Genomic DNA, 22,038 nt, shown 5'->3' on the forward strand with positions numbered 1-22,038 from the left:
TGCGACCGCAGCGCGGGCTCGGCTCGGATCCGGTGACAGGGAGTTCCGCAGGCTGGGAGCCCCCTCCTCCCGCTCTCATCTCCTGCCCATGGTCCCAACTGGGCCAACGGGATGGGCTATGTAGTGGTAGGGCTCAATAACCCCCTCTAGAAGAACCCGGGTTCCCCTGGTGGAGGGTGAGGCACCTCCACCCCCTCTCTCCCGTGCGGCCAGGCTGTGGCAGGGGCAGATGGGGCTTGGAGTCCTTGCCTTCGGGACCACTGCCCGGGGGCTCCCTCCGCCCCGGAGCCTTTTTAGGTTTTGCCTCAGAGGGAAAGGGTTAGGGTTACCCCAAAGCGAGAGACTCTTCTGGGAACAGTCACGGCGGGGGACTACAACTCCCACCATCCCCCGCCAGCAGGGACCCTCGTGGAATTCCCATCAACGGCTTCCCGTTTGCGTCTCCCCTTTGAACGACTTTTGTCGTCCTCCTCCGGTGCACCCCCTGAGAGGTGGCGAGTGATGGGATTTGTAGTTCAAATCACCGGCCGGGGGGGAGGCGGAGGGTCTCCTGGGAATCCTCCTCCGGGGACTTTGGCCGACAGCCTGGGACGACGAGGCCCGCAACTTCCCCCTTGCTGCCGGGGAGGATGGGCCTTGTAGTGCTCCGAGATTCCGTGGTCGAGGGCGGGGGGGGGGCGAGGAGGAGGAGCGAAAGACTACAACCTTTGGACTCCAGCTCCCAGGATTCCGCGGGCGGCGGCGGAGGCCTTCTGGGAGCCGTAGTCCAGGAGTCCTCCTCGGGCGGCGGAGGCCCCGACTGGTCCCGGGCTCGGCGAAGGGAGCGCACCGGACGGGGACCCGGACGGGGACTCGGACGGCGAAGGCTGCGGTGGCGGCCGGTTTGCGGGCTTCCTCGCCGGCCCCGAGATGGCGGCCCCCGGCCCCCAGCCCCAGCAGGAAGCGGGTCAGGACCCCGAGCTGGAGGAGCTCCTCGAGAGTAAGGAGAAGAAGGACGACGACGACGAGGCCAGGCGGTCGGGGGGGGGCAGCCTTAACCCAGCCGTCCCCCCTTTGAGCTCGCTGGGCGGGGGGGGGGAGGAGGAAGGCTTTGGGGCGAGGGGGGGATCGATCCCCCAGGACACAACCCGGGGGGGGGGTCTCCTGCCAGCCAGCCAGCCAGCCAGCCAGGGCCCCTCCGGGCCCGACCCCCGAGGCCTGCCCGGAGTCCCTTGGGGGTTGAGGGGGGGGGGGCTCTCTCTTCCTTCTCTGGTTCTCCCTCCGAGGAGCGGGAGCTGGGACGCGGAGGGAGGCCTTCGACCCCGTAGCCTCCTCGCGAGGTGGGGCAGGCTGGCCAAAGACTGTCTCCCGGGGGGGGGGGTTGTGCTCTTTGCCGAGGCGCGATTTGAACCCTGGATCCAGGACCGCCTGGCCCGGCGCTTGCGGGGGGGGGGGCGACACGAAGCAGGGCAGCCCGTGCCCTGTGTAAATTTGGGGGGGGGGGGGTTTGGGGAGAGGGCGGTTGCTGGGAAAAAGAACATTAACGCTGTTTGTTTGTGGGACAGTGCAGGGGGGGGCGAGCCTACTTTCAGATCAAAAAGGGGGGGGAGGAAAAGGCCAAACCCCTTCCAAGGGCCTCTCCACCCCTACCCGGGAACAGCAGGGGTTCAGGGAATGGGGGGGGGGGTTTAGGGTCAGGTTGCATGCCTCTCCCCCTCCCCAGGGTTTCCCAAGAGGTGGCCGGGAGGGGGGCAGGGATGTGGGGTGAGCCTTTGGGGTTCCGAGGAGGCCCCCGGGGACAACACCCCACAAGGCTCTTCCTTCCCCCCCCCCAGGCGCCCTGGATGACTTCGAGAAGACCAAGCCGGCCCCCCCACTGGACCCCTCCTCGGCCACCACTGCCGGTGGGGAGAGCAGGCAAGCAGAGAGACCCCCCGGGGACGCAGCCAAAGTAAGAGAGACCGAGCCGAGCGCCCCGCTTGCAGTGCGGGGGGGGGGGGGAAGGTGGGCTGTGGGCCGGTTCCACAAACGGGGTGGGGGTGGGGGTGGGGGTGGGGAGCACGGTTCACAGAGGCGCTTGGCTAAATAATTGTGCTCAATGGGCAGTGGAGCCGAGCCTTCCCCTGGGAGAGCCCCCTCCGAGAGGCTGGAGGCCAGCTGGCACGGGAGCGCGTCGGCCTTTGGGTCCCACAGAATTCCTCGGCGGGCACCCAAGGGAACCGGCCCGGCCCGACCCCGCTTCTGAAAGTCTCGGGAGGGCCGAGCCCACTTCGGATTGGGCAGGGCTGGGTTTGGGGGCACGTCCCGCCTGCCCCCCTCCCTCCCCAGCCTGCCAGGGTTTGGGGGCACCCAGCGGAGGGGGGCAAAGCACCGATCGGTCCTTTGAGGGGATGGGGGCCCATCCGCGCCCTGTTCATGCAGCCTGTCCCCCTTCTCCCCTCCTCCCCCCCTTTCCCCCCCCCCCCGGCAGGACGCCGCCCTCTTCGCCTCGCAGGAGAAGTTCTTCCAGGACCTCTTTGACAGCGAGCTGGCCTCGCAGGCCACGGCCGAGTTCGAGAAGGCCATGAAGGAGCTGGCCCAGGAGGAGCCCCACCTGGTCGAGCAGTTCCAGAAGCTCTCGGAGGCGGCCGGCCGAGTCGGTGAGGAGCACCCCCCCCGGCTCGGCAAGAGGAGGGGCGCCTCTTCGTGGCCCCCGTGAAAGCAAAACGGGGCGGTCCCCAACATTGCCCGGGGGCCCCCCAGACTCCTCTCAGAGTTGCTGTAATGTCTGGAAAAAGTCACACCAGGTTTCGTGCTCTTGTGTCGTGCGCTCAGGAGTCCAGTGTTGCCCCCGCACGTCCTCACGTTGGCCGAGGGCTTGGAACACCTTCCCCTCGGAGCGTCTCGGCCGCCCCACGGCACCGGAGCCCGGCCTCTCCCTCGGGAGGAGGATTCCCGGCGCCTTAGGAAGAATCCGTCAAAGCCGCGGGGGGGGGGGCTCCTGGGGGCCGCCTTGTCACCCGTCGTCTTCTCCCTTTGCAGGAAGCGACCCTTCGTCCCAGCAGGAGTTCACGTCCTGCCTGAAAGAGACCCTCAGCGGTTTGGCGAAGAACGCCAACGACTTGCAGGTAACGTGCACGCGCACACACACGCACACCCATGAGATGACGGCCAGTGTCGGGGGGGGGCAGAGGGCAGCTCCAGGGGTGGGGGGGGGGTTGTGTCCCTTCCCTTTCCAGCAGCCGACACAGGCAAGCTCTGCTCGGGGGGGGGTGAGCGGAGGGGGGGCAACACAGTTCCTCCAGGAGTCGAGTCTCTTCCGTAGATAAAGAACCGGGGACGGGCTTCCTCCTTGGAGGCCCGGCCCCTTTGGGGGCGCAGCTGCGGTTGCGAGCGTGTGGAGCGGAGGGGCTTGTGGCCCGGCGGGGGCCTGACAGTCGGGCGCCTGCTCTCTTCGCACTTGCAGAACTCCGGGGCGTGCGAGGAAGAGCTGGCCAAGACGATCGAGGGCCTGGGCCTGGAAGACGGGGAGGGCGAAGGGACCCTGCTGCCCCTCATGCAGAGCATCATGCAGAACCTCCTCTCCAAGGACGTCCTCTACCCGTCCCTCAAGGAGATCACCGAGAAAGTAAGGACCCTGGGGAGGGGGGGGGGAGGGCGGGCAGCGGGGAAAGAGAGAGAGCCCCCCCCCACCCGGGTGGCGTGCACGTGCGCTCAGCCCTGCTGATGTTCCTTCTCTCTGGCTCGGCTCCTGCTCCTATTCTGACCGCCTCCTCCTCCTCAGCTCACTCGTTTGGTCCTTTCACTCGCCTGGAGAGGCCCCGGCCGGGCCTGGCCTGCCTTGGCCACAGCGTCCGTTATTCACCAGGCCCGAGTAGCTTTAAACCGGGATGTTTCTATTTTGCCCAGGAATGTTTTCCTCAATGTTTCATGTTTAAGAGATTTAAACTCTGCTTAGCAACTGAGCGTTCACACTTTTGCACTACGGCACACATGTGCAGGCTCTCAGTAGGACAGGCAGAGGCTCCTGTCTCCTCTTCCTTCACCCCGGGGACCATTGCTCAGGAGTGACCACCTCTCCCGGCCGTCTCTCTCTCTCTCTCTCTCCCTCTCTCTCTCTGTTCTCTCTCAACTTGCTCTGCAGCCGGGTTCCTCCAGCCGTTTGCTCGTTGTGGTGGAGACCGTCTTTCTGTAGGCCTGGAGGCGGGGGAGGTACAGAAAATGGCAAACCAAATGACCGGGGAGGAGTAGGGCATCCTCCCTTCCCCTCCCCCCCGGCTGCAAAAGAGGCCCTGGCCCTCACCATCCTCTTTCTGCGCCTTCCTCCTCCTCCTGCCCCCCCCCCTCAGTACCCAGAATGGCTCCGTAGCCACCGGGACTCCTTGCCGAAGGAGCAGTTCGAGAAGTACCAGGAGCAGCACAGCATCATGGGCCAAATCTGCCAGCAGTTTGAAGCCGAGCAGCCCACCGATGGCGAGGGCGAGCAGAAGGCGCGCTTCGAAGCCATCCTGGACCTCATGCAGCAGGTGGGGTGTGTGTGTGTGTCTGTGCGTGTCCAGAGTTGGCATTGTGATTGGCAGTCCAGAAATGGAACTCCGTGAGCTGAACAGAAAGGGGGCCGGAGAGGCAGGGGATGGGACTAACGTCGCTCCTCTCGGTTTAGCTTCAGGATCTGGGCCACCCTCCCAAGGAACTGGCAGGCGAATCGGTGAGTGTGCGGCAGCCCTTTCCTCCCCCTCCCCCCCATGGCCCTGCTTCTGTCTTCCCCTCCCAGAACACATGTTGGCTCTTCCTGGTACACAGGAAGAAGCAGCTAGCAGTGATCAGGGCCCTCCAGTCCCAAAACGGGCCGTATCCTTCCCTACCTCTGAGATGCCTATCAGAGCCCGGCTGTAGGAGGAAAGGGTGTAGGCCAGCCGGGGGGGGGGGGGAGAGGGAGGAGCAGCAGCCTCTGTGCACCTGTGGGACGTCCCCATGACCTCTGGGTGGCCCTTGGCTAGACCAGTCAGATCTGTTCCCTGGGTGGATGTTTTGGGGACAAAGTGGCCTGTTTGTGACTCGCAGCCTGTGAGGCCTTCTGTGCCCTTGCAGGAGGCAGAGAGGATCCAGGCGGGGGGGGGGGGTCCTTTCCAGAGGAAATGGGAGGGGCGGGGGGGGTGGCTGGCCCTCTGGTGCTTATCCCCTTGGGACCCAGGGGCTTGGCAAGAGGGTGTTCCTGGCAGGCAAGGGACAGAAGTGGAGAATCCCAGGGCAGGAGGGCTCTTTTCCTGCCTGCAAGCTAATACAGCCCTCCCTCTCTCCCCCACCTGCAGCCGCCGGGCCTGAACTTCGACCTTGAGGGACTGAACCTGCCCGAGGCTGCCAGCGCTGGAGGAGATCAGTGCCGGATCATGTGATCCCACCCCCACCCCCCCAGCTCCTGCCTGCAAGAGGACTGTGGTGGCACATGGGTCCCTGGAAGGGATGTGGTTGGGAGACTTTTCTTTCTTTCTCTCTCTCTCTTTCTCTCTTTCCTTCTCTCTCTCTTTCTCTCTTTCCAGCTTTCTGAGATCACCAGGTGCCTGAAGAGGACCGGGTGGACTCTGCCGAGAATGGTTTTATACGGTTGAGGGACATCTCTGAACCAGCAGGAGGCCTGGAGGGTGGTGGCAAAGAGTCCTTGGCTCTCCAGCCACACGACTCTGCTCCTGTCTTCCCTGAGCATCTCCCAGTGCTGGGGGGGGGGGCCCTGAGAGAATTGGGGTCCTCCCCACCACCACCAGCACAGGCCTCCGCTGGGGTGTGTGTGTGTGTGTGTGTGGTAGGAAGAGGTTGGTGCTGCCCAGACTGCTGTGGGCAGAGGGAGGAGAGCGAGGGGCCTGCAAAGGAGCCCCGGCCCACACGGGGTGATGCTGGGCCTCTAGCTTTGCTCGCCGTCGGCCTCTTGGAAAAAGCGCTGCCGCCCCTCTGAGCTCTGTGAGAACGTGCACCTCCTTCTTCCAAGAGCTGCAGCATCTCTGGCCCAGCTGGAGACTCCAGCGCAGGAAGCACCTTCCTTAGGACGAGGCGCTTCCCCAAGCTGGCCTTGAACCCTTTGTCCAGATCAAAACGAAGCAAAAACCAGAGAGGGGGGGGTTGAGCAGCCTCTCCTCCTGGCCATTCACTGGCGGAGGTGCCGGGCGGGGGGCTCAGCTGCTGCTTGGCAGGCATCCTCTGTGGGTCCAAGGGGCCTTGCCCCCTAGCCCTCCCCGTGGCCACTCTGCTCAGTGCAGAAGCCGGGCAGGGCGGGGCGGGGGGGGTGCTCTTTTCTGCCTCTGCTCTAAAACGAACGGTCCACCTTTGCCTCCTTCCGAACACCCTCTCTTGCCTCTGAAGGATGCTTGGAGGGAGCGGCTTGCGGGGGGGGGGGGGGGGGGAAGGGACTGCTTCTCCTTTGGCAGAGTGGCCTGCCTTGAAAAGCAGCCTCCCCAGTGGGAGAACAAAGGATGTCCTGCCTTCTTCCTGCTGGGGTCCCAGTCTGGAGGTGGGAAGAAACCGGAGTGCAGCAGGACGGGTGTCTGCCCTTTTGCCTGCCTGATTTCTCACGTGCTGTGAGTGTGCGGAAGCTAATGGTAAAAAAAAATAAAAGTAGATGTTGATCTTTCCTTTGACTGTTTGTTTCCTGCCTTTTCTTTGAATGGAACGGCGGGACCTCAGAGCGGGTGGGGACGGGTCTTTCTGCCCAGGCGGCAGTTTTGAGCTTCTGTTTCCTGCAACAGCTTTTCCGATGCTCCTTAGGTTGTACTAATTCCCTCATTAAGCTGCGGGACTCACTGCCACAAGGTGGGCAGCTTGAAAGAAGAGAGAGAGAAATTTATGGAGGATGGTGGGGGAACCATCAACGACGGCTGCTTCCCACGGTGGTCGTCCATCACGTCCGGGGGGGGGGCTGTGCTTCCATGTGGATCCTTGCCTAGGGAGGTGGCACAGTTGTGCTTGTCTCCTGCCGGTGGGTCTCCCGTTGGGCTTAATGGGCTCCCCCACACCTGGGGACAAGGGAAACTCCCTCATTTTTGGGGGGGTGACCCTGCCCGCCAAGGATGGGGTCCGTAGCTTGGGTGTCCATCTTGACCCGGCGCTCACCATGGAGACCCAGGTGGCGTCCGTGGTCCGTTCCGCTTTTTTCCATCTCAGGCGGATAGCCCAGCTGCGGCCCTACCTTGATGTGGGGTCTCTCACCACTCTGGTGCATGCGCTTGTAGTCTCGAGATTAGACCACTGTAATGCGCTCTACGTGGGGCTACCTTTGAGATTGCTGCGGAAACTACAGGTGGTGCAGAATGCGGCGGCCAGACTACTCAGTGGGCTGAGAAGATACCAACATATCTCCCCCACTCTGGCCGCATTGCATTGGCTGCCCATCCGATTCCGCATTGATTTCAAAGTGTTAACGCTTACTTACAAAGCCCTAAACGGTTTAGGACCTCGATACTTGGCGGAACGCCTTCTCCCACCTAGATCTACCCGTGTCACTCGCGCGAGCCAGGAGATAAGGCTGAGGAGCCCAACGCCGAGAGAGGCCCGAAAGGAAAAGACCAGAAACCGGGCCTTCTCGGCGGTGGCTCCTCGCCTTTGGAACAACTTGCCCCCTGAGATTCGCGCGGCTCCCTCGCTGGGCATTTTTAAGAAACAACTAAAAACATTGATGTATAGGCGGGCCTTCCCAACAGAAAACCCTTGACGATCTTTTTTTTTTTCTTATTTTGTTCTTTATTTTTTATTTACGTTTCTGCTGTAAAGTCTTAAAATTACATTGTTGTTTTTACTGTAAGCCGCCTAGAGTGGTCTAATATGATCAGATAGGCGGGATAGAAATAAAATAAATAAATAAATAAATAAATGGCCGGATGGCGGGAAACTGAGCAAGGAAGCCTCTCTCAGCCCAATCCCGCTTTCTTTCCTGAGGTAGATTGCGTCCTGCCCTGGGTGCTCCTCTTTTATTCCACTTCCCTTGGAAGCCCCTGAGGATCTGGCTACCTCAGCCCAGGCCCAGGTGTGTGTGTGTGTGTGTGTGTGTGTCTGGGGGGAGGGGTTGTTGCTATTTACCTCGAATGGGCTGTGTGTGGGGGGGGGGTATCCAAAGAAGGATATAACTTTGATCCGGTGGCCCTGAAAGGTTTTTTAAAATCTGGAACATCTCCTCTTTCTGGGGATTGTGGGAGCTGTAGTTCCAAGAGTCAGTGCCGAGCTCTGCGATGTCTGTCCGTCTCGTGAACGTTACTTTTCGGGAAGTGTTCAGTGAGCAAGAGAAGATAACCTCTCTAGAGAAAAAACGTTCTGGAGGACTAGGAGGCGAGGGCCGCTCTGGCCGGGCGTCTCGGTGGTACCCGCTTCCCCTGCGAGGGGCCGGAAGTGTCCCTGATACTTTGTTTCCCTCTTGCCCCCTCGCTCCTTTGAGCGCCGGAAGTGTCGCAAAGCGGCGCTGGCGGAGGGAACCGTCAAGCGCGGCTGTTGAGGGGGGGGGGAGAAGCGGCCGCGGCCGCAGGAGGAGGAGGAGCGGTTGGGCGATAAAATGGCGTCGGTGGCGCCGGGCCGGCCTGGGAGCCTCGCCAGCCGGAGGAGCGGAAGGAGGAGCAGCAGCGGCGGCCACAGCAGCGGGGGCGGCGGCGGAGGGGCCGTGGCGGCGGCAGCGGCGGCGGCGGCCTCCCGAGGTGAGGCGCCCAAGGGGAAGGGAGGCCCCGGCGGTGGGAGGCCCCTGGCGAGGCCTAGTCCCTCTGAGAGCCCCCCTTTCCCGCCCCCCACCCTCCCCCTCAGGGGTCCCTTCTGTCGGGGGGGGGGAAGGGGGCCGAGGCTTTGTTTCTGTGGAGGAAACGAGGGAGGGCCGCCGTCAGGAGGCTTGGGGTGGGGCTGCCCAAGGCGGTGGGGGATGATGGGCCTTGGAGTCCGAAGATGCGTGGAGAGAATTGGGGGGGGAGGCGGCGACTCTTAGCATCCAGCAGGAGTAGGAGTGTGTGTGTTTGGGGGGAGTTGAGGGCTCTGGGATTGCAAGGCCCATCCCTCGGGGCGGTGGAGGCCGATGGGAGTTGGAGTCCGCCGCCCCCCCCTTTGGAGGGTGGGGGAGGAGGAGGAGAGGTAGGTGCTGCCTGGGGGGGGCGGGCGGGGGGCTTCTTTCTCCTGGTTTCTCCCAAGAAAGAGGAGGGGAGAGGGAAAGGGAGAGAAAGGGGGGCAGGGGGGAGAGAGATCCTTCTGGGGGGGGAGTGAAGGTTAGGGAAGGCAAACCCCCCCCTCGCAGTTGTGGGGTTCCCCGTCGGTTCCCCGCCTCACCAGCCGCCCAGCACCTTCCCAGGACGAGGACAAGGAGGGCCTGGATGTCGGTCCCATTTTTAGCTTTCTCCTTTCCCGGGGCGGCGGCGGGGGGGGGGGGGGGGTTAGAGTTTGCTCTTTGTTCCTGTGCTAGTAATCCAGTCAGACATTAGGCAAACGAACTGGGTAATTAAAGAAAATGGCAGGTTACTTTCCGTGTGTACAGCTGCGAGCCTGAAGCTAACACCACAGCCAGTTGATGGTGTCCCCTTCTTTGCTGTGGGATTTAATTTGAACTAAATTTGGTCACTATGTTTAATTTTTGCAAGAAAAGGTGTAGGTTTCTTTACGTAGGAATTTTAGATGGGATGCCTTGTAAAGCAGAAAGGCATCAAATAAATAGTCCATGACAGCAGGCAGGATTCAATATCTTTTTGGTGTAATATTGACTTTTTTAAAGAATAGAATTGTAGCACAGGTAGTCAAAATGAAAAATCCCCGGGGGGGCATGAATGTCTTTTATGGGGCCAATGAAAAAGAGAAAAGCGAGAGTAAACAAGCCACTGCAGTTGAGGCGGAGTGCTTCACGTGGCGTGCAGGTTCACATTGGAAGTGGAGAAGGAGCTTTGCACCCCACACCTCCTCTCCGCCAGCCGCCCTACTGACTCTAGTGGCGTATAAAAGGTCGGCCTGTGTCACCACAGCACCTTGCCCCCTCGAGGAGAGAGCCCAGCTGGCCCCCCAGGGTGGTGCGGGAGAACCGCCAACCCGCACCAGAGGCCACGAGGGCCTTGTCTGGTTAGGAGGGAAGTGTTCGGTGCTGATCTCGACTTGCACGCTCATGCCCTGGTGGGAGCATGCTCTGCACCTGGGGAGAGGTATTGCATGCCTGTGTGATCCTATAGATGAAACATTTCCCACACCTATTGAACAGTAAAAGAAAGAAGAGACGTGGGACTCTGTGTGTGTTGGGGGGGTAACGTCTGTCCTGCCTAAAGCTTCGTAGAGAGAGCGCAGAATAAAAATCAGTTCATTGTAGGCATGGGTCCTGTGTCCGCCCTGATAGGTTTGGTTCCCGGTTGGCCAGACCTCCTGATCACGGTGGTTGGTGACAGGCCTTGTCAGGTGTTCCTGACATTTGTAAGGTTCTCCTCAGTCCAGAGCCACCAGGCAACAAAACCCACCAGGTAGCAAAGCTCACACCTAGTTCAAAAGCCACTTGATTTCGGGCCTGGAGCCCAACAAAACCCACCAGGTTTTGTTGGGCTCCAGGCCCCAAATCAAGTGGCTTTTGAACTAGGTGTGAGCTTTGCGACCTTTCATCCACCTTGGGGCTTGTATGTGCCCTGGCTGTGTAGCAGAGGTTCTGGCCGGGGAGAAGGGAAGCAGCCCCTTTCCACCTGCTGGCCCGTAGGCTCTCTGCGTTGGTCTCAGAGCCCAGACGGCCTCTCTTGGAAAGCCGGATCTGTCCCCCTCCACTCCCCCCACCCCTTGCTGGAGCTGAAGAGGAGATGCGTAGAATCACAGAGAAAGACGAGGGCGCCGGGCAGTCGTCCTCTCAGCTTCACTTCTGCCTTCTCTTTCCCTGCTCAGTTTGACAGCAGTTGTGCAGCAACGCTTCACGATATTCCTGGAATTTACCTTTGCTGGAGGATCAGGACCAGGCAGGTGAGTGAGCGCCTCAGGTGTTATAAAGCATTTCGGCACAGGCCAGAGGAAATGGGTCAGGGCAACGGTCTTGCTTGGGATGCTTGGCGAGAGGGACCTTTCTCTCCAGGGACGAAAGAGCCTCCTTGGGAAGATCGTGGAAGGGTTGCAGGCAAAGGGAGCCCCCCGAGGGGGTGGGGTGGAAGGGCCGCTCCCCTCAGGAGCTGGCTTGCTCTACCGCAGAGCTGACAGTTTTGTGCTGCCTGAGGTTAAAGTTTGCTGGTGGGGGGCTTGGGGGGGGTTTCTGGGAGGGAGGGAGGGAGGGAGGGGGTCCTGGCCAAAAGTTGGTCCCCCTGCCCCTGGATTCTGGCTCTGAGCAGGAGGTGGAGGGGCCGAGCTTGGTGTCCGCCTTGGCCCGGCCCCCGCTTGGTCTCGCTCCCCTCCGGTCTGCTTCCCGGTGGCTTTGGCGGGGGGGGGGGGGCGTTGGGCTTCAGCCTGCCTTTTTTCCTGAGGGTGCTGTTCCTTCTGGTTCCTTCGCTGGAACCGAAGTACTTGGAGTTGCTGGTGACCTTGTACAGCTTCTCTCTTCCTCCTCCTCCTCCTCCCCCCCCCCTTTCCTCCTTATCTGCTTATGAGCAGCTCTGGGACCCGGCCAGGCTGGACTGTGGCTGCCTTCACAGAGGTCTCTCCAGGCACTGCCAGGCCATTCTGCTCTCCTCCTCCCTCCCTCCCTCCCTCTTCCTTGTCGGGCTTCCTTTCCTGGGGGTCCTTCGCTTCCTTTCCCTCCACTGCCCTTCTGCCGGTTGGTGACCCAGGTGCCCAAATGACTGGCTCAGGGGCCACCTGCCTTCGAGGCCTCCCGCCTCAGGACCAACCCAAGGTGACTGGCAGCTGGCTTGCTTTCTTCTTCTTGGCGCAGCCTCCCTCCTCCCGCCGCTTCCCTCGGTCCCACGAGGCTGGGCAGGTGGAGTCTCTGCGGAGGAGGAATCGAGAGCCCAGGGGAGGCGCCCGGCAGGTGTCCCTCGCGTCCTGGCCTCCCAGCCACCCCATCCTGCGCTCCTCCCAGGTGGTTTTGCTGGAGAGCCCCATCTTGGCTCTGGGGGGGGGGGCAAAGGGGATGATGCTTGATCCTCACTCAGGAGGCCCAGCTCCTTGCTGGCAAGGCTGGTGTTCGCTTCCCTGGATCACAGATCCCCGGCCCCTTGGCCCGCTGCTTCCACCCTCAGACCTCCTGTCGTCCAGAGGCTGGACCGCAGGGCTCCTGCTCAAGCAGCCGTGGGTGAAGAGGGTGCCAGGCTCGGGCCCAACCCCCCCCCACCCCGCCCGAGTGTCCCAGAGCAGCTTCCGCACTCCTGACAAGAAGAGGCTGTTCTCCTCCCGATTCCTTCTCTGCAGTTGGTTGGCCTGGGGAGAGGCTTTTCCTGCCCACCCTGCCAGGCCGCCTTCCCCGAGGGGTGGCGACCTGCTCTCTCTTTCTCGTGACTCGCCTGGTCTGTTCTCCTGCTGGCCTGCGGAGCAGCTGGCTTGGGCAGCTGAAGCGGCCGACTCCTTTCCGCCCCTCCTTCCACCGCCAGAAATTGGACCCGCTGCCCTGGACGTGAGCCAAAGAGCAGCAAGCTCACCCTGACGCTGCAAAAGCTGGCCCTTTTCAAAGGCTCCCTTTCCTTTTTGGGGAGGGTGGCGTGTGGGCTCTTCTCGAGCCTCAGCTAGTGAGCAGGTGGGGGTGGGGGGAGGATGGAAACCCCCTACACACACACACACACCCCACTTGTCTGAAAGCTGCCTCTTTCCCCTTCCGTCTGCTTCCTGTTGTTTCTGCTCCTAGGAAGGCAAGGCAGGTCCTCCTCTCTCTCTCTTTCTCTCTCTCTCTCTCTTTCTCTCTCTCTCTCTCTCTCTCTCTCTCTCTCTCTCTCGGCTGTTTAGGCTTTTCAAGAAATTGGCGTTTGCATCTCCAAATGCATCCTGGAGAGAGAAAGATTGGCCGTTCCAGGCGCTGCCTTTTCTTGAGATGGCTTGGCCTTTTGCACACGGGAAAAGCAGGCCGGAGCTGCAGGGACTTGCCGGGCAGAGGCCGTGAGGACCTCTGCCTGCCTTCAGGGAGGCCCCACGTCCACCTGACAGGCGGGGGGGGCAAGGCACCCCACCCGCCTGTCCCGTCCTTTCCCTTCCTTCCCTCCCCTCCAGACACCGAACCCAACGGTCCTCTTCCCTGGGAGAGAGGCCACTCACCCCCTGTTCTCTGTGTGTGCGCACACATCCAGTGGTGCTCAGGTCCCACGAGCAGCCCCGTGAGATCTACGGGGGAGGCACAAACAATGCCTGGCAAAGTGGCCAGATGGGTCTGTCCTGTTCCCGAACCACCTGGGACGCCTGGTCTCTCCAACCCATCCTGGGCCCCAGCGGCCAAAGGTTCCACGCTTTGCTGGTGGCCTTCCCACCCCACATACACACGCCATGCTCCATGTCCTGTCTCTCTTTGGCCTCAGCCCTGCCTTGGTGCTTCCCCCCCTCCCCTGAGCAATGGGGTCAGGGCTCTGCCAACTCTTTGGCGGGGCCTCACATTTAGGCTTTTAGGAAGCTCCAGCCTCTTACTTCATGGGGCGGGGGGGAGCAAGCACATACCCAAAGCAGTCCATTCCCAGTGGGGGGGGGCGTAGAGGAGAAGCCCCGTATCTCGGAGAGATGTGTTCGCTCAGCCGCCTCTTGCCGACTGCCTGTCTCTCCTCCTCTTTTCCCTTCCTCTCAGGGTGAATTTACAAGGAGACAAGATGTCAGACGCGGGGAGCAGCACCGACGGGAAAACAGAGCTACCCAATGGTAAGAAGAGCTGAGTGGCTCGGCCTGTTTTTTTAAAAAGGGAAAGGAAAGGCAGCTCCTGGCTCTCTCCTCCCAGCTGGCGCTCCCACTGCTGTAGTGATCCCTTGCCCCCCCGGGGAGGCAGCCCTTCCTGCCCAAGGAGGCTTGCTGTGGCTGGCCCCTGAGCCGAGCTCCCTTGGTGGGGATAGGGAGGGGTGGGGGCTCCCCCCTTGGCCTTCGTGGCAGGAAGGCGCTGTCCCCCAGGCGCCGACAGGACCGCAGGCCCCGCCCCTGCTCCCCTCCGTCCCGTTTGGGAGAGGGAGGGGCCTCCAGTTCTTGGAGGCGAGCGGTCGTGCAGAGCCCGGCTGCCCAGATCCTGCCCAAATCAAGGCTTCGGAAGCTGGCTTCCATGTTGCGGGGGAGGCGGTTCCTGAGGACCGTTGTTCCCCATCAGAATTCTCCCACGCTGTGGCAGAGGGACGGGGTAGAGGCTGGGGTTGGCCCCGTCGCCTGCCGAGGCCGGTCCCCCAATCACACCCAGGGGCGTTCCTGCTTCCTTCTCCTATGATTTGATCTACTTCCCGTCATTCTCCCAGGCTGGGATTCAAGGCCACTTAGGACAGGATTAAAAAGGAGGAGAAGTGATCAAAGCAGGTGCAAATAAAATCCACACAGAAGTCATGAGAGGCGAGCGGAATGGGGATAGTGCTAAAGCGTGGGAAACAGGACAGGCCCATCAAGGGGGACAGCTTGACGCTTTTCTTAGTAGACGTGGGATCTTGCTCGTCTTGTGCAGGGAGCTTGTCCAGCAGCCCAGAGGAGATGTCTGGGGCCACTGAGGGGCGCGAGACCTCCTCTGGGGTGGAGGTGGAAGTTTCAGACCTCAGCCTCAGCCTCACCGGGGACGAGGTGGGGCCGAACCCCACATACAGCGAGAGCTCGGCAGAAGAGAAGGATTCGGACAGCATGGACGACACCGGCCACTACTCCATCAACGAGCTGAACCGCACCTACGACCGCTCCCATTCGGAAGAGGAGGAGGAGGAGGAGGAGGAGGAGGAAGAAGAGGAGGAGGAAGAGGAACAACAGCAGCAGCTGGCGCCTGAAGCCCAGCGTTCCTGCCGGCGCGCCCAGCGCAAGCGGCCCAACCGGGACCGGGACTCCTCGGACGATGAGCGGGCCCTGGAGGACTGGGTGGTCTCGGAGACGACAGCCTTGCCCCGCCCCTGCTGGCGAGCCATCCCGGCCCTCCGGGAGCGGGCCCTGGGCTCCGGCGCCCGCTTTGTGCGCGAGGCCTGCGGCGCCCGCGTCTTTGTGCAGCGCTTCCGGCTGCAGTATGGCCTGGAGGGCCACACCGGCTGCGTCAACACCTTGCACTTTAACCAGCGCGGCACCTGGCTGGCCAGCGGCAGCGACGACCTCAAGGTGGTGGTCTGGGACTGGGGGCGGCGGCGGCCCGTCCTGCAGTTTGAGAGCGGGCACAAGAGCAACGTCTTCCAGGTGGGGAGGGAGGGGGTCTCGCCGGGTTAGAGGGGAGGGGGGGCAGGTGCCAGGTTTGGGGTTGTGGTGGCCCCGCTGGAGAGGCTCTGGCAGAGAAAGGGCAGCAGCAGCAGCCGCCCCCCCCCCTGGTCTGAGTTGAAGGCGTGGGTCCCGACGAGAGTAGACCCCGCGACTCTTTTCCTGAAGGGCGGCCGTTCCGTACATCCCGTTGGTTCTGCGGGTCGGCTCTCGCTCAGACGAGCCGTTGGGGCCCAAGCCGGTTAAGTTCAGTCGTGCCGCCTTGGCCGTTTAAGGTAAAGCGAACGTCTCGTGGTATGTTCAGTTGGCTCCTGGGGAGCAGCAAGAAGCCGCCCTCGTTCATCATTTCACTTCGGTGGGTGGGTGGGGGGGGTGAGACTGGCAAGGCCTCCGTCTGGCCCATAAAGGCAGCTTCCGTGGCCGGGCCTTGCCGCTCTGTCCGTGGCCCTCAGCGGCTGCTCTCCTCCCCTCCCTCTGCAGGCCAAGTTCCTCCCAAACAGCGGGGACTCGACGCTCGCCATGTGTGCCCGCGACGGGCAGGTCCGCGTGGCCGAGCTCTCGGCCACCCAATGCTGCAAGACCACCAAGCGAGTGGCTCAGCACAAGGGGGCCTCGCACAAGGTGAGTGGCCCGTGGCCCGAGGGGGGAGGGAAGCCACGGAGGATGGATGGGGGCAGGGGCAGGGTTGGCGGGCTGTCCTTGGAGGAGAGAAAATAAGGTTGCCTCCCCCCCTCCCCCGAAAAGTGGCCTCTGCCGGCCCTCTCCCAGCTGAGCCCCCCCCGGAAATGTCTGGATGGGGAAAGGGGGGCAGAAAGGACCCTGGGAAGCCCCTTCCCTCCCCTTGCCCTGCGGTAGCCCACCTTCTTTTTCTCCTTCTTCTCCTCCCCCCCCTCCAATTCCAGCTGGCCCTGGAGCCAGACTCGCCCTGCACTTTCCTCTCCGCTGGCGAAGATGCGGTTGTCTTCACCATCGACTTGAGACAGGACCGGCCAGCCTCGTAAGTGGGCAGAGGGGCTCCTCTCTTGCCTGTGCTTCCTTCCTCTGGGGCGGCCTGGCTGTCCAGCCCACAGAACCGGTGGTTGTCTGTCGGGGCCCCTCCAGACCCCCAGGGCAGCTGGGTCTGAGTTCACCGGGGGGGGGGGGGGGGAGAAGCACAGCCCTCGGGAGCCCTCTGTGTGGGAGGCCTTGTGAGACAGGCACACGTGCCCCAGCGCTTCGGCCAGGCCAGGGGAGCTCCAGCTGCCCCCCCCATCCCTTCCTGCTGGAAGATAGTTTGGGGTCCGCTGTTTTGCTTTTGTGAAGTACAATTGTAAAAGTGTGGGTCTGATTTCAGAGAGATGCCGGGGGGGGGGAATCTCTGTCACCCCACCCTTGTGCTGGTGACAGGGCCTCACAAGTTTTGCAGGCTTGGGGTAGGACGGCATCGGAGGCTCTGCCCGTCCTGGTTTGGCTTGCGGTTCGATTCTCCGCCCTCCCAGACATGGGGGTGGGTGGGAAGGAAGGCAGCCCCTCCCTCACAGAGGGGGTTCCTTTGAAGGGGAGACCCAGGGTGGAGTTCCTCTCCCACCGATGGGGGAGCGGCCCCTGATCTGCAGTCTGAGGTGGCTGGCGTGGGATCGGGTCCATCTGGACTCTGGGGTGAATATAAAGGTCCTTCCCCCAACCCCAACCCCCCCCCGGCGTGGCTTCCATTTTCTAGGAAGCTGGTGGTGACGAAAGAGAAGGAGAAGAAGGTGGGCCTGTACACCATCTACGTCAACCCGGCCAACACCCACCAGTTTGCTGTGGGAGGGAGAGACGAATACGTCAGGTGAGCTGGCCGGGCCCCGGTGGCTTTCTGGAGGACCCTCCCCTTCCTCAAGGGGCACAGTGGGTGGGGGGAGAAGCAGGAGGGGTGGAGTCGGCCCAGAGCCTGTCTTGAGCGAAGGCTTCTGCCTCCTCCCAGGATCTACGACCAGCGGAAGATCGACGAGAAGGAGAACAATGGGGTCCTCAAGAAGTTCTGCCCCCATCACTTGGCAAGGACCCCCCTCCCTCCCTCCCTCCCTCCCTCCCTCCCCCTCATAGGGAGAACCCGCTGGAGCCCAAAATATCTGGGTGGATGGACGTCTCAAATCCCCATGGCTGGGAAGAGGTGGCTGGTGGTGCCCTCCTGCCCCCCCCCCCGGGAGAGGGGCAGCTGCAGGGCCCTGAACTGGCCTGAGGGCGGAGGAACGACCCCTCAATGAGTGGGAGGACAGAGGGGGGGCTCTTTCTGCCTTGTGTCCCCCTCCCCAGCTCCCTGGCTTGTGGGCCCTGGGACCATCCCATGGAGCAAGCCCTCCGAAACTAACCTCTTTCCCGGCCCCGCTCCCTCCTAGGTGAACAGCGAGTCGAAAGCCAACATCACCTGCCTGGTCTACAGTTACAACGGCTCAGGTAGAGACGGCGGCCCCTCCCTTGGGATGGGATGGGTGGGGGTGGACGTGGCGGGGGGGCACGAGGGGGAGCGAGGCAGCCCCTCCCTCCCAGAAGGAGAACGCTTGGCAGCAGATGAGCCTCAGCTAGAGAACATGTTCCTACAGAAGGTGACGCTAATCAATATTTACAGAAGGTCGGAATGCCACACATTTGGAAAGGTTATGAAAAAAACACAGAAGCGCTGCCAGACTTTCCAAAGTTCCAGCAGCTGCCCGCGCTTCTTTTCCCTTCGTGCTGACAAACGTATTTGATCACGATCAGCAAAACAGGAGTTGGGCGGGGAGGGTCACTGGCACCTCCCCGGCAGCCCCCCCAGCTGGTGTGAAGACAGGCAGGCTGGGTCCTGGGCAGCAGCCTCCCTGTCCCCTGGGGGGGGGGGGACACCCAACCACCCCCGTGGCCTGTTCCTGCCCTGCCTCCTTGGATCCGGCCGGCTCCTCGTGCCCAGCGACCGGCCCAGGCAGGAGCTGACCCTTTGGCCTCTGCGCTGCTTCCGCATGGCCGGAGGTGCCCCTTCTGGACGATGGACTGCCCTCGCCGGGGGTCCAGGGCCGGTTCCTTTGACGGCCCTCCCTCCGAGGTCTGCCTGTCTCCAAGGAGGGGCCCTTCCAACCGAGGTTCTCCCCCGCCCCCTCTGGTGGCGTCAGTGGTGGGGTCTCCCCGTGCCTGAGGGACTCCGCTGTGGGTGTCTTGCAGAGCTCTTGACCAGCTACAATGACGAGGACATCTATCTCTTCGACGCCTCCCACAGCGACGGGGCCGAGTACCTCAAGCGCTACAAAGGGCACCGGAACAGCGCCACAGGTAGGGGCGCCTCCCTTCCGCCGGGGGGGGGCCGTCGGGGCTGCCCCTTCTCCGGCTGGGAAGCGGCCGCTCCGCCTGAGGCCGAGGGTGCGCTTGGAGGCGCTGCGAGGGGTGGCTTGCGGAGAGGCGGCTCCCCCCAGCTCGGGGGTGAAAGCCCCCTCCGTGCTGGGCAGGGCAAGGGGGAGCCTCGGCCCACTCCCCCCTTTGGGACCCCCCCCCGCGGGGTGGCTGGGGCTGCCTCCCTCCTCATGCACCCCCCACCCCGTTTGCCTTCCAGTGAAAGGGGTCAACTTCTACGGGCCCAAGAGTGAGTTTGTGGTGAGCGGCAGCGACTGCGGCCACATCTTCCTGTGGGAGAAGGCCTCCTGCCAGGTGGTCCAGTTCATGGAGGGGGACAAAGGCGGCGTGGTGAGTGGCACCGCCGGGCCAAGCCAGGCCGGGGCCTCTGCCCTGTCCCGCCGGCCGTTCAACCTTCTTCCCCCCCCCCGCACACACACACACACACACGGAGGTGGTCTCCCTCCCTCCCTCCCTCCCTCCCTCGCCCCCACCTCTGGAAGGGGCAGAAGAGACGCTCCCGGCGTGCGGGGCCTTCTGCTGGGCCACCTTGGGGTGGGCAGGAGCTGGGCTTCCTCTTGGCTGGGCTGGTTCTCAGCCCCCCCCCCTTCGCCCCCTCCTCCTGCTGCAGGTCAACTGCCTGGAACCGCACCCGCACCTCCCAGTTCTGGCCACCAGTGGTTTGGACCACGATGTCAAGCTCTGGGCCCCCACCGCCGAGACCCCCACCCAGCTGACAGGCTTAAAAGAGGTGAGGGGCAGCCGTTTCGGGGCCCTGGGCTGCAGGCCAGCCTGGGCCACGGCTGGGATCCTGCCCGCGTTGGGGCCCTTCCCCTTTCCCCTGTGGCTGCGGAAGAGGGGCCCGAGGGTGGAGGAGGGCTTGGCCTGACCCCCCCCCCCAACCTCTGCCCTTCTGCCCTTCCGCCTTTGCCAGGTGATCAAGAAGAACAAGCGGGAGAGGGACGAGGACAGCCTCCACCACACGGACATGTACGAGAGCCACCTCCTCTGGTTCCTGATGCACCACTTCCGGCAAAGGAGGCACCACCGGGTATGGGGCAGGAGGGGAGGTGGGGGGGGCTTTCCTGGCAGGTAGGGGGCGGGGGAGGGGAGGGCTCTGCCTGGCCAGGGGTCTCAGGGATGAGGGGATTCCGCACCACCCTCCCTTTCGGCCAAAGGGAGGGAGGGCGGGCCGGCGGGAGGGAGGGAGCGTCCAGGTCAGAAGAGGGAAACGGGGTTCCTACCGCATCTCCCAGCTTCCCCCCCCGCGCGCCCCCAGCGACTGAGCGTGCCGGGGGGTTGTTCCTGCAGGCCCCCCCCCCTCGCGGTCGGTCTGGGTGTTTAGGGTTGCTTTCTCTTCTCAGCGCCGGCGAGATCCCGGCACCGGCGCCACCGACAGCGACTCGGACGAGTCCTCCAGTTCCTCGGACACCTCTCACGAAGACGAGGACGGCCCGGATCGGGTGCAGTGCATGCCGTCGTGAGAGACCCTTTGCGGATGTGGGGTAGCCGGGGAGGGGAGGGGGTCGCAAGGGCGCAGACTTGAACACCTCCACCGCCCGCCCCGCCCCCCCCCGCAGATTACCTGTCCTTTGATTCTGCTTGTTGTTGAAACGCAAAGGAAGGGCTCCCCCCCCCCCGCAGCCTCAGCCCCCGTCACCCTCACTTGGCTGGCTGGGAGTGGGGGGTACGGGGGGGTGGGGGCTGTGGGTGCAGTTTAGAAGCCAGCAGAGAGAGGGCCTGGGAAGGAAACCAACCCCCCAAAATAAAATCTGCCTTGATCTGCCAGCACCCCCCTCCCTTTCTGCTTGAGCTGCCCTGTTTCCCCCCCCCCCATCACGACCATCTTTGCCAGGAGCCCTGGGGTGGGGTGGGGATGTTTTCAGATGCTGTCATCTCCCTTCCTTGTGAAGCTTCTTTGGAGTGGGGTGTTTCTCCCCCCCCCTTTTTCCCCCCTCAAGATGCTGGTGTGAGTCCCGTTTCCCCCCCCCCGCCGCGGGGGGGGGCACTTGGTTGTTTTGTGCTTCCTTGCGCCCGCCCCACGGAGCACTTGCCGCACGCAGCCGCTGCTGGCAGGAAGAGCGGCCTTGGACTCTTGCTTTATTTTGGATTATACTTTTGGCAGGGGGTGGGATTCCTTCTCCCTCCGGTTGGTTTGTTTTTTTTTCTTCTTCCCTGTTTGTTAGTTTGTTTGTTTGTGTTTTCTCTTCAGCTGCACTTCTAGGGCACACAGACGTCCTTTCCCCCCCCTTCCCCTTCCCTTTTGCAGTTTTACACCTACTTTTGCTGTTTAGACGGCCCGTTTGCTGAGATTCTTGGAGCATAGATTGAAAAGCAAGGGGTTTGGACACCACCCCCACCACCACCACCCCGACCGAAGGGTGGGCTCGTTGCCACGCCCCCAAGGAGAAGGGGCTGCCGGGGGGGGGGTTCCCGTCCTTGGCTAGAAGGTGGTTCTCTCTCCCGCCTCCCCTCTGAAGGATAAGCTCTTTGGTTCTGAAAACAACTTCTCTCTCCCCCCTCCCTTTATTGCTGTTTAGAGGCCTAATTTTATATGTATTAAACAAGATGAGAACCAAATTAAACTTGGATGTTATCAAGTTGAAATTATTGTAAAAGTTTAAATATATATATTATATAAATGCAATAAAAGAATTGAGAGACAGAGTGCCGTCGGGTGGTCTGTGAATGGGAACGACGGTTGTGGGGGCTGCCTGGGGAGGGGGCGTCCATTCTCCTCTCCTGCGGCTCCCCCTCCATGGCTGCCTCCTGATGAAGGGCAGGGGACCGCTTTCTGCTTCAAGGCCCACCACCGAGAAGCGTGCGGCTGTCCAATTCCAGTTTGGACAGATGACAGTTTTGGGGGGGCATCAGGCAAGAAGGGGTGCGTGGTGGGGGAGGGCGGCCCCTCTGGGAGGCATGCCAGCAAAAAGGGGCACCGAGGAAGGGTGGGGGGGGCTGCATGCTTCTCTCTGCTGGAGGGGCCAACCGATGAGCTTCCTCCTCTTGCAGCCACACCGCCAGGGCCGGTTGTTTCTGGCAAAGGGGGGGGGGAGGACTCGTCTCCTCGGCTTAACTGCTTCCCCCCACCCCTCTTGTTTTGGACCTCTGCGTCCCTCGGCCTCCCGCCTGGCTTGCTGTGCTGCCTAACCCCCTTTGCCCTTCTCTTAGCATGTGCGCCCGCTTGTGCATGCGCCCAGCTTGGCCCAGCAGCACTGCTTCCCGTGGCCTCTGTGGGACGGACGGACAGATGGACGGACAGATGGACACTTGCTCGCTTTCGGAAGGAAGGCCGGACGGACCGCCTGGCATCAGGAGGCGGAGGAGGAGAGGAGGCGAGGGAACTGCTTTTCCAGGGCGGCAAGTGTGGCGGGTTCACCCCCAGAGGAGGTGCAAGGGGATTGTCTGTGGGTGGCAAGGGCCACGGCCACGCTTGCACACACCCTTCCACGCGCCGCAAGAGCAGCCAGCTTTGCTCGTGGGCCCTCCGCCGACCGAAAAGAGGCAGAGTCCAGCCTGGCGAGGGTGTCGTGTGTG

General features: G+C 62.5%; 2 protein-coding genes across 2 annotated transcripts; both read left to right on the forward strand.

The window, feature by feature from the left end:
* The first annotated feature begins 731 nt into the window (after window positions 1–731).
* Window positions 732–6,587, forward strand: PEX19 (peroxisomal biogenesis factor 19). The gene is made up of 8 exons (XM_072984158.2): window positions 732–979; window positions 1,815–1,930; window positions 2,450–2,618; window positions 3,001–3,086; window positions 3,425–3,586; window positions 4,308–4,484; window positions 4,622–4,666; window positions 5,271–6,587. Exons 1-8 carry the CDS (start codon window positions 910–912, stop codon window positions 5,352–5,354), a joined length of 909 nt encoding a protein of 302 aa, XP_072840259.2. The 5' UTR covers window positions 732–909; the 3' UTR covers window positions 5,355–6,587.
* A 1,806-nt stretch (window positions 6,588–8,393) lies between these two features.
* DCAF8 (DDB1 and CUL4 associated factor 8) lies at window positions 8,394–21,166 on the forward strand. Its single transcript, XM_078382134.1, has 14 exons — window positions 8,394–8,627; window positions 10,813–10,887; window positions 13,613–13,683; window positions 14,459–15,162; window positions 15,661–15,801; window positions 16,083–16,177; window positions 16,880–16,990; window positions 17,126–17,198; window positions 17,541–17,598; window positions 18,337–18,444; window positions 18,722–18,852; window positions 19,133–19,252; window positions 19,436–19,552; window positions 19,866–21,166. The coding sequence occupies exons 3-14, from the start codon at window positions 13,635–13,637 to the stop codon at window positions 19,983–19,985; spliced, it is 1,827 nt and encodes a 608-aa protein (XP_078238260.1). The 5' UTR covers window positions 8,394–8,627; window positions 10,813–10,887; window positions 13,613–13,634; the 3' UTR covers window positions 19,986–21,166.
* The last annotated feature ends 872 nt before the right edge of the window (window positions 21,167–22,038 follow it).

Source organism: Pogona vitticeps, chromosome 15, assembly GCF_051106095.1.
Source record: "Pogona vitticeps strain Pit_001003342236 chromosome 15, PviZW2.1, whole genome shotgun sequence".
Classification (NCBI taxonomy): Eukaryota; Metazoa; Chordata; class Lepidosauria; order Squamata; family Agamidae; genus Pogona; species Pogona vitticeps.

Excerpts from the sequence above, each read along its gene's own strand:
- PEX19 (XM_072984158.2), top strand. The coding sequence starts at position 910 with ATGGCGGCCCCCGGCCCCCAGCCCCAGCAGGAAGCGGGTCAGGACCCC. Across the intron at positions 1,931-2,449 it reads CCCCCGGGGACGCAGCCAAA|GACGCCGCCCTCTTCGCCTC; the intron begins GTAAGAGAGACC and ends CCCCCCCGGCAG. Across the intron at positions 3,087-3,424 it reads AGAACGCCAACGACTTGCAG|AACTCCGGGGCGTGCGAGGA; the intron begins GTAACGTGCACG and ends TCGCACTTGCAG.
- DCAF8 (XM_078382134.1), top strand. The coding sequence starts at position 13,635 with ATGTCAGACGCGGGGAGCAGCACCGACGGGAAAACAGAGCTACCCAAT. Across the intron at positions 13,684-14,458 it reads GAAAACAGAGCTACCCAATG|GGAGCTTGTCCAGCAGCCCA; the intron begins GTAAGAAGAGCT and ends CGTCTTGTGCAG. Across the intron at positions 19,253-19,435 it reads AGCTGACAGGCTTAAAAGAG|GTGATCAAGAAGAACAAGCG; the intron begins GTGAGGGGCAGC and ends CGCCTTTGCCAG.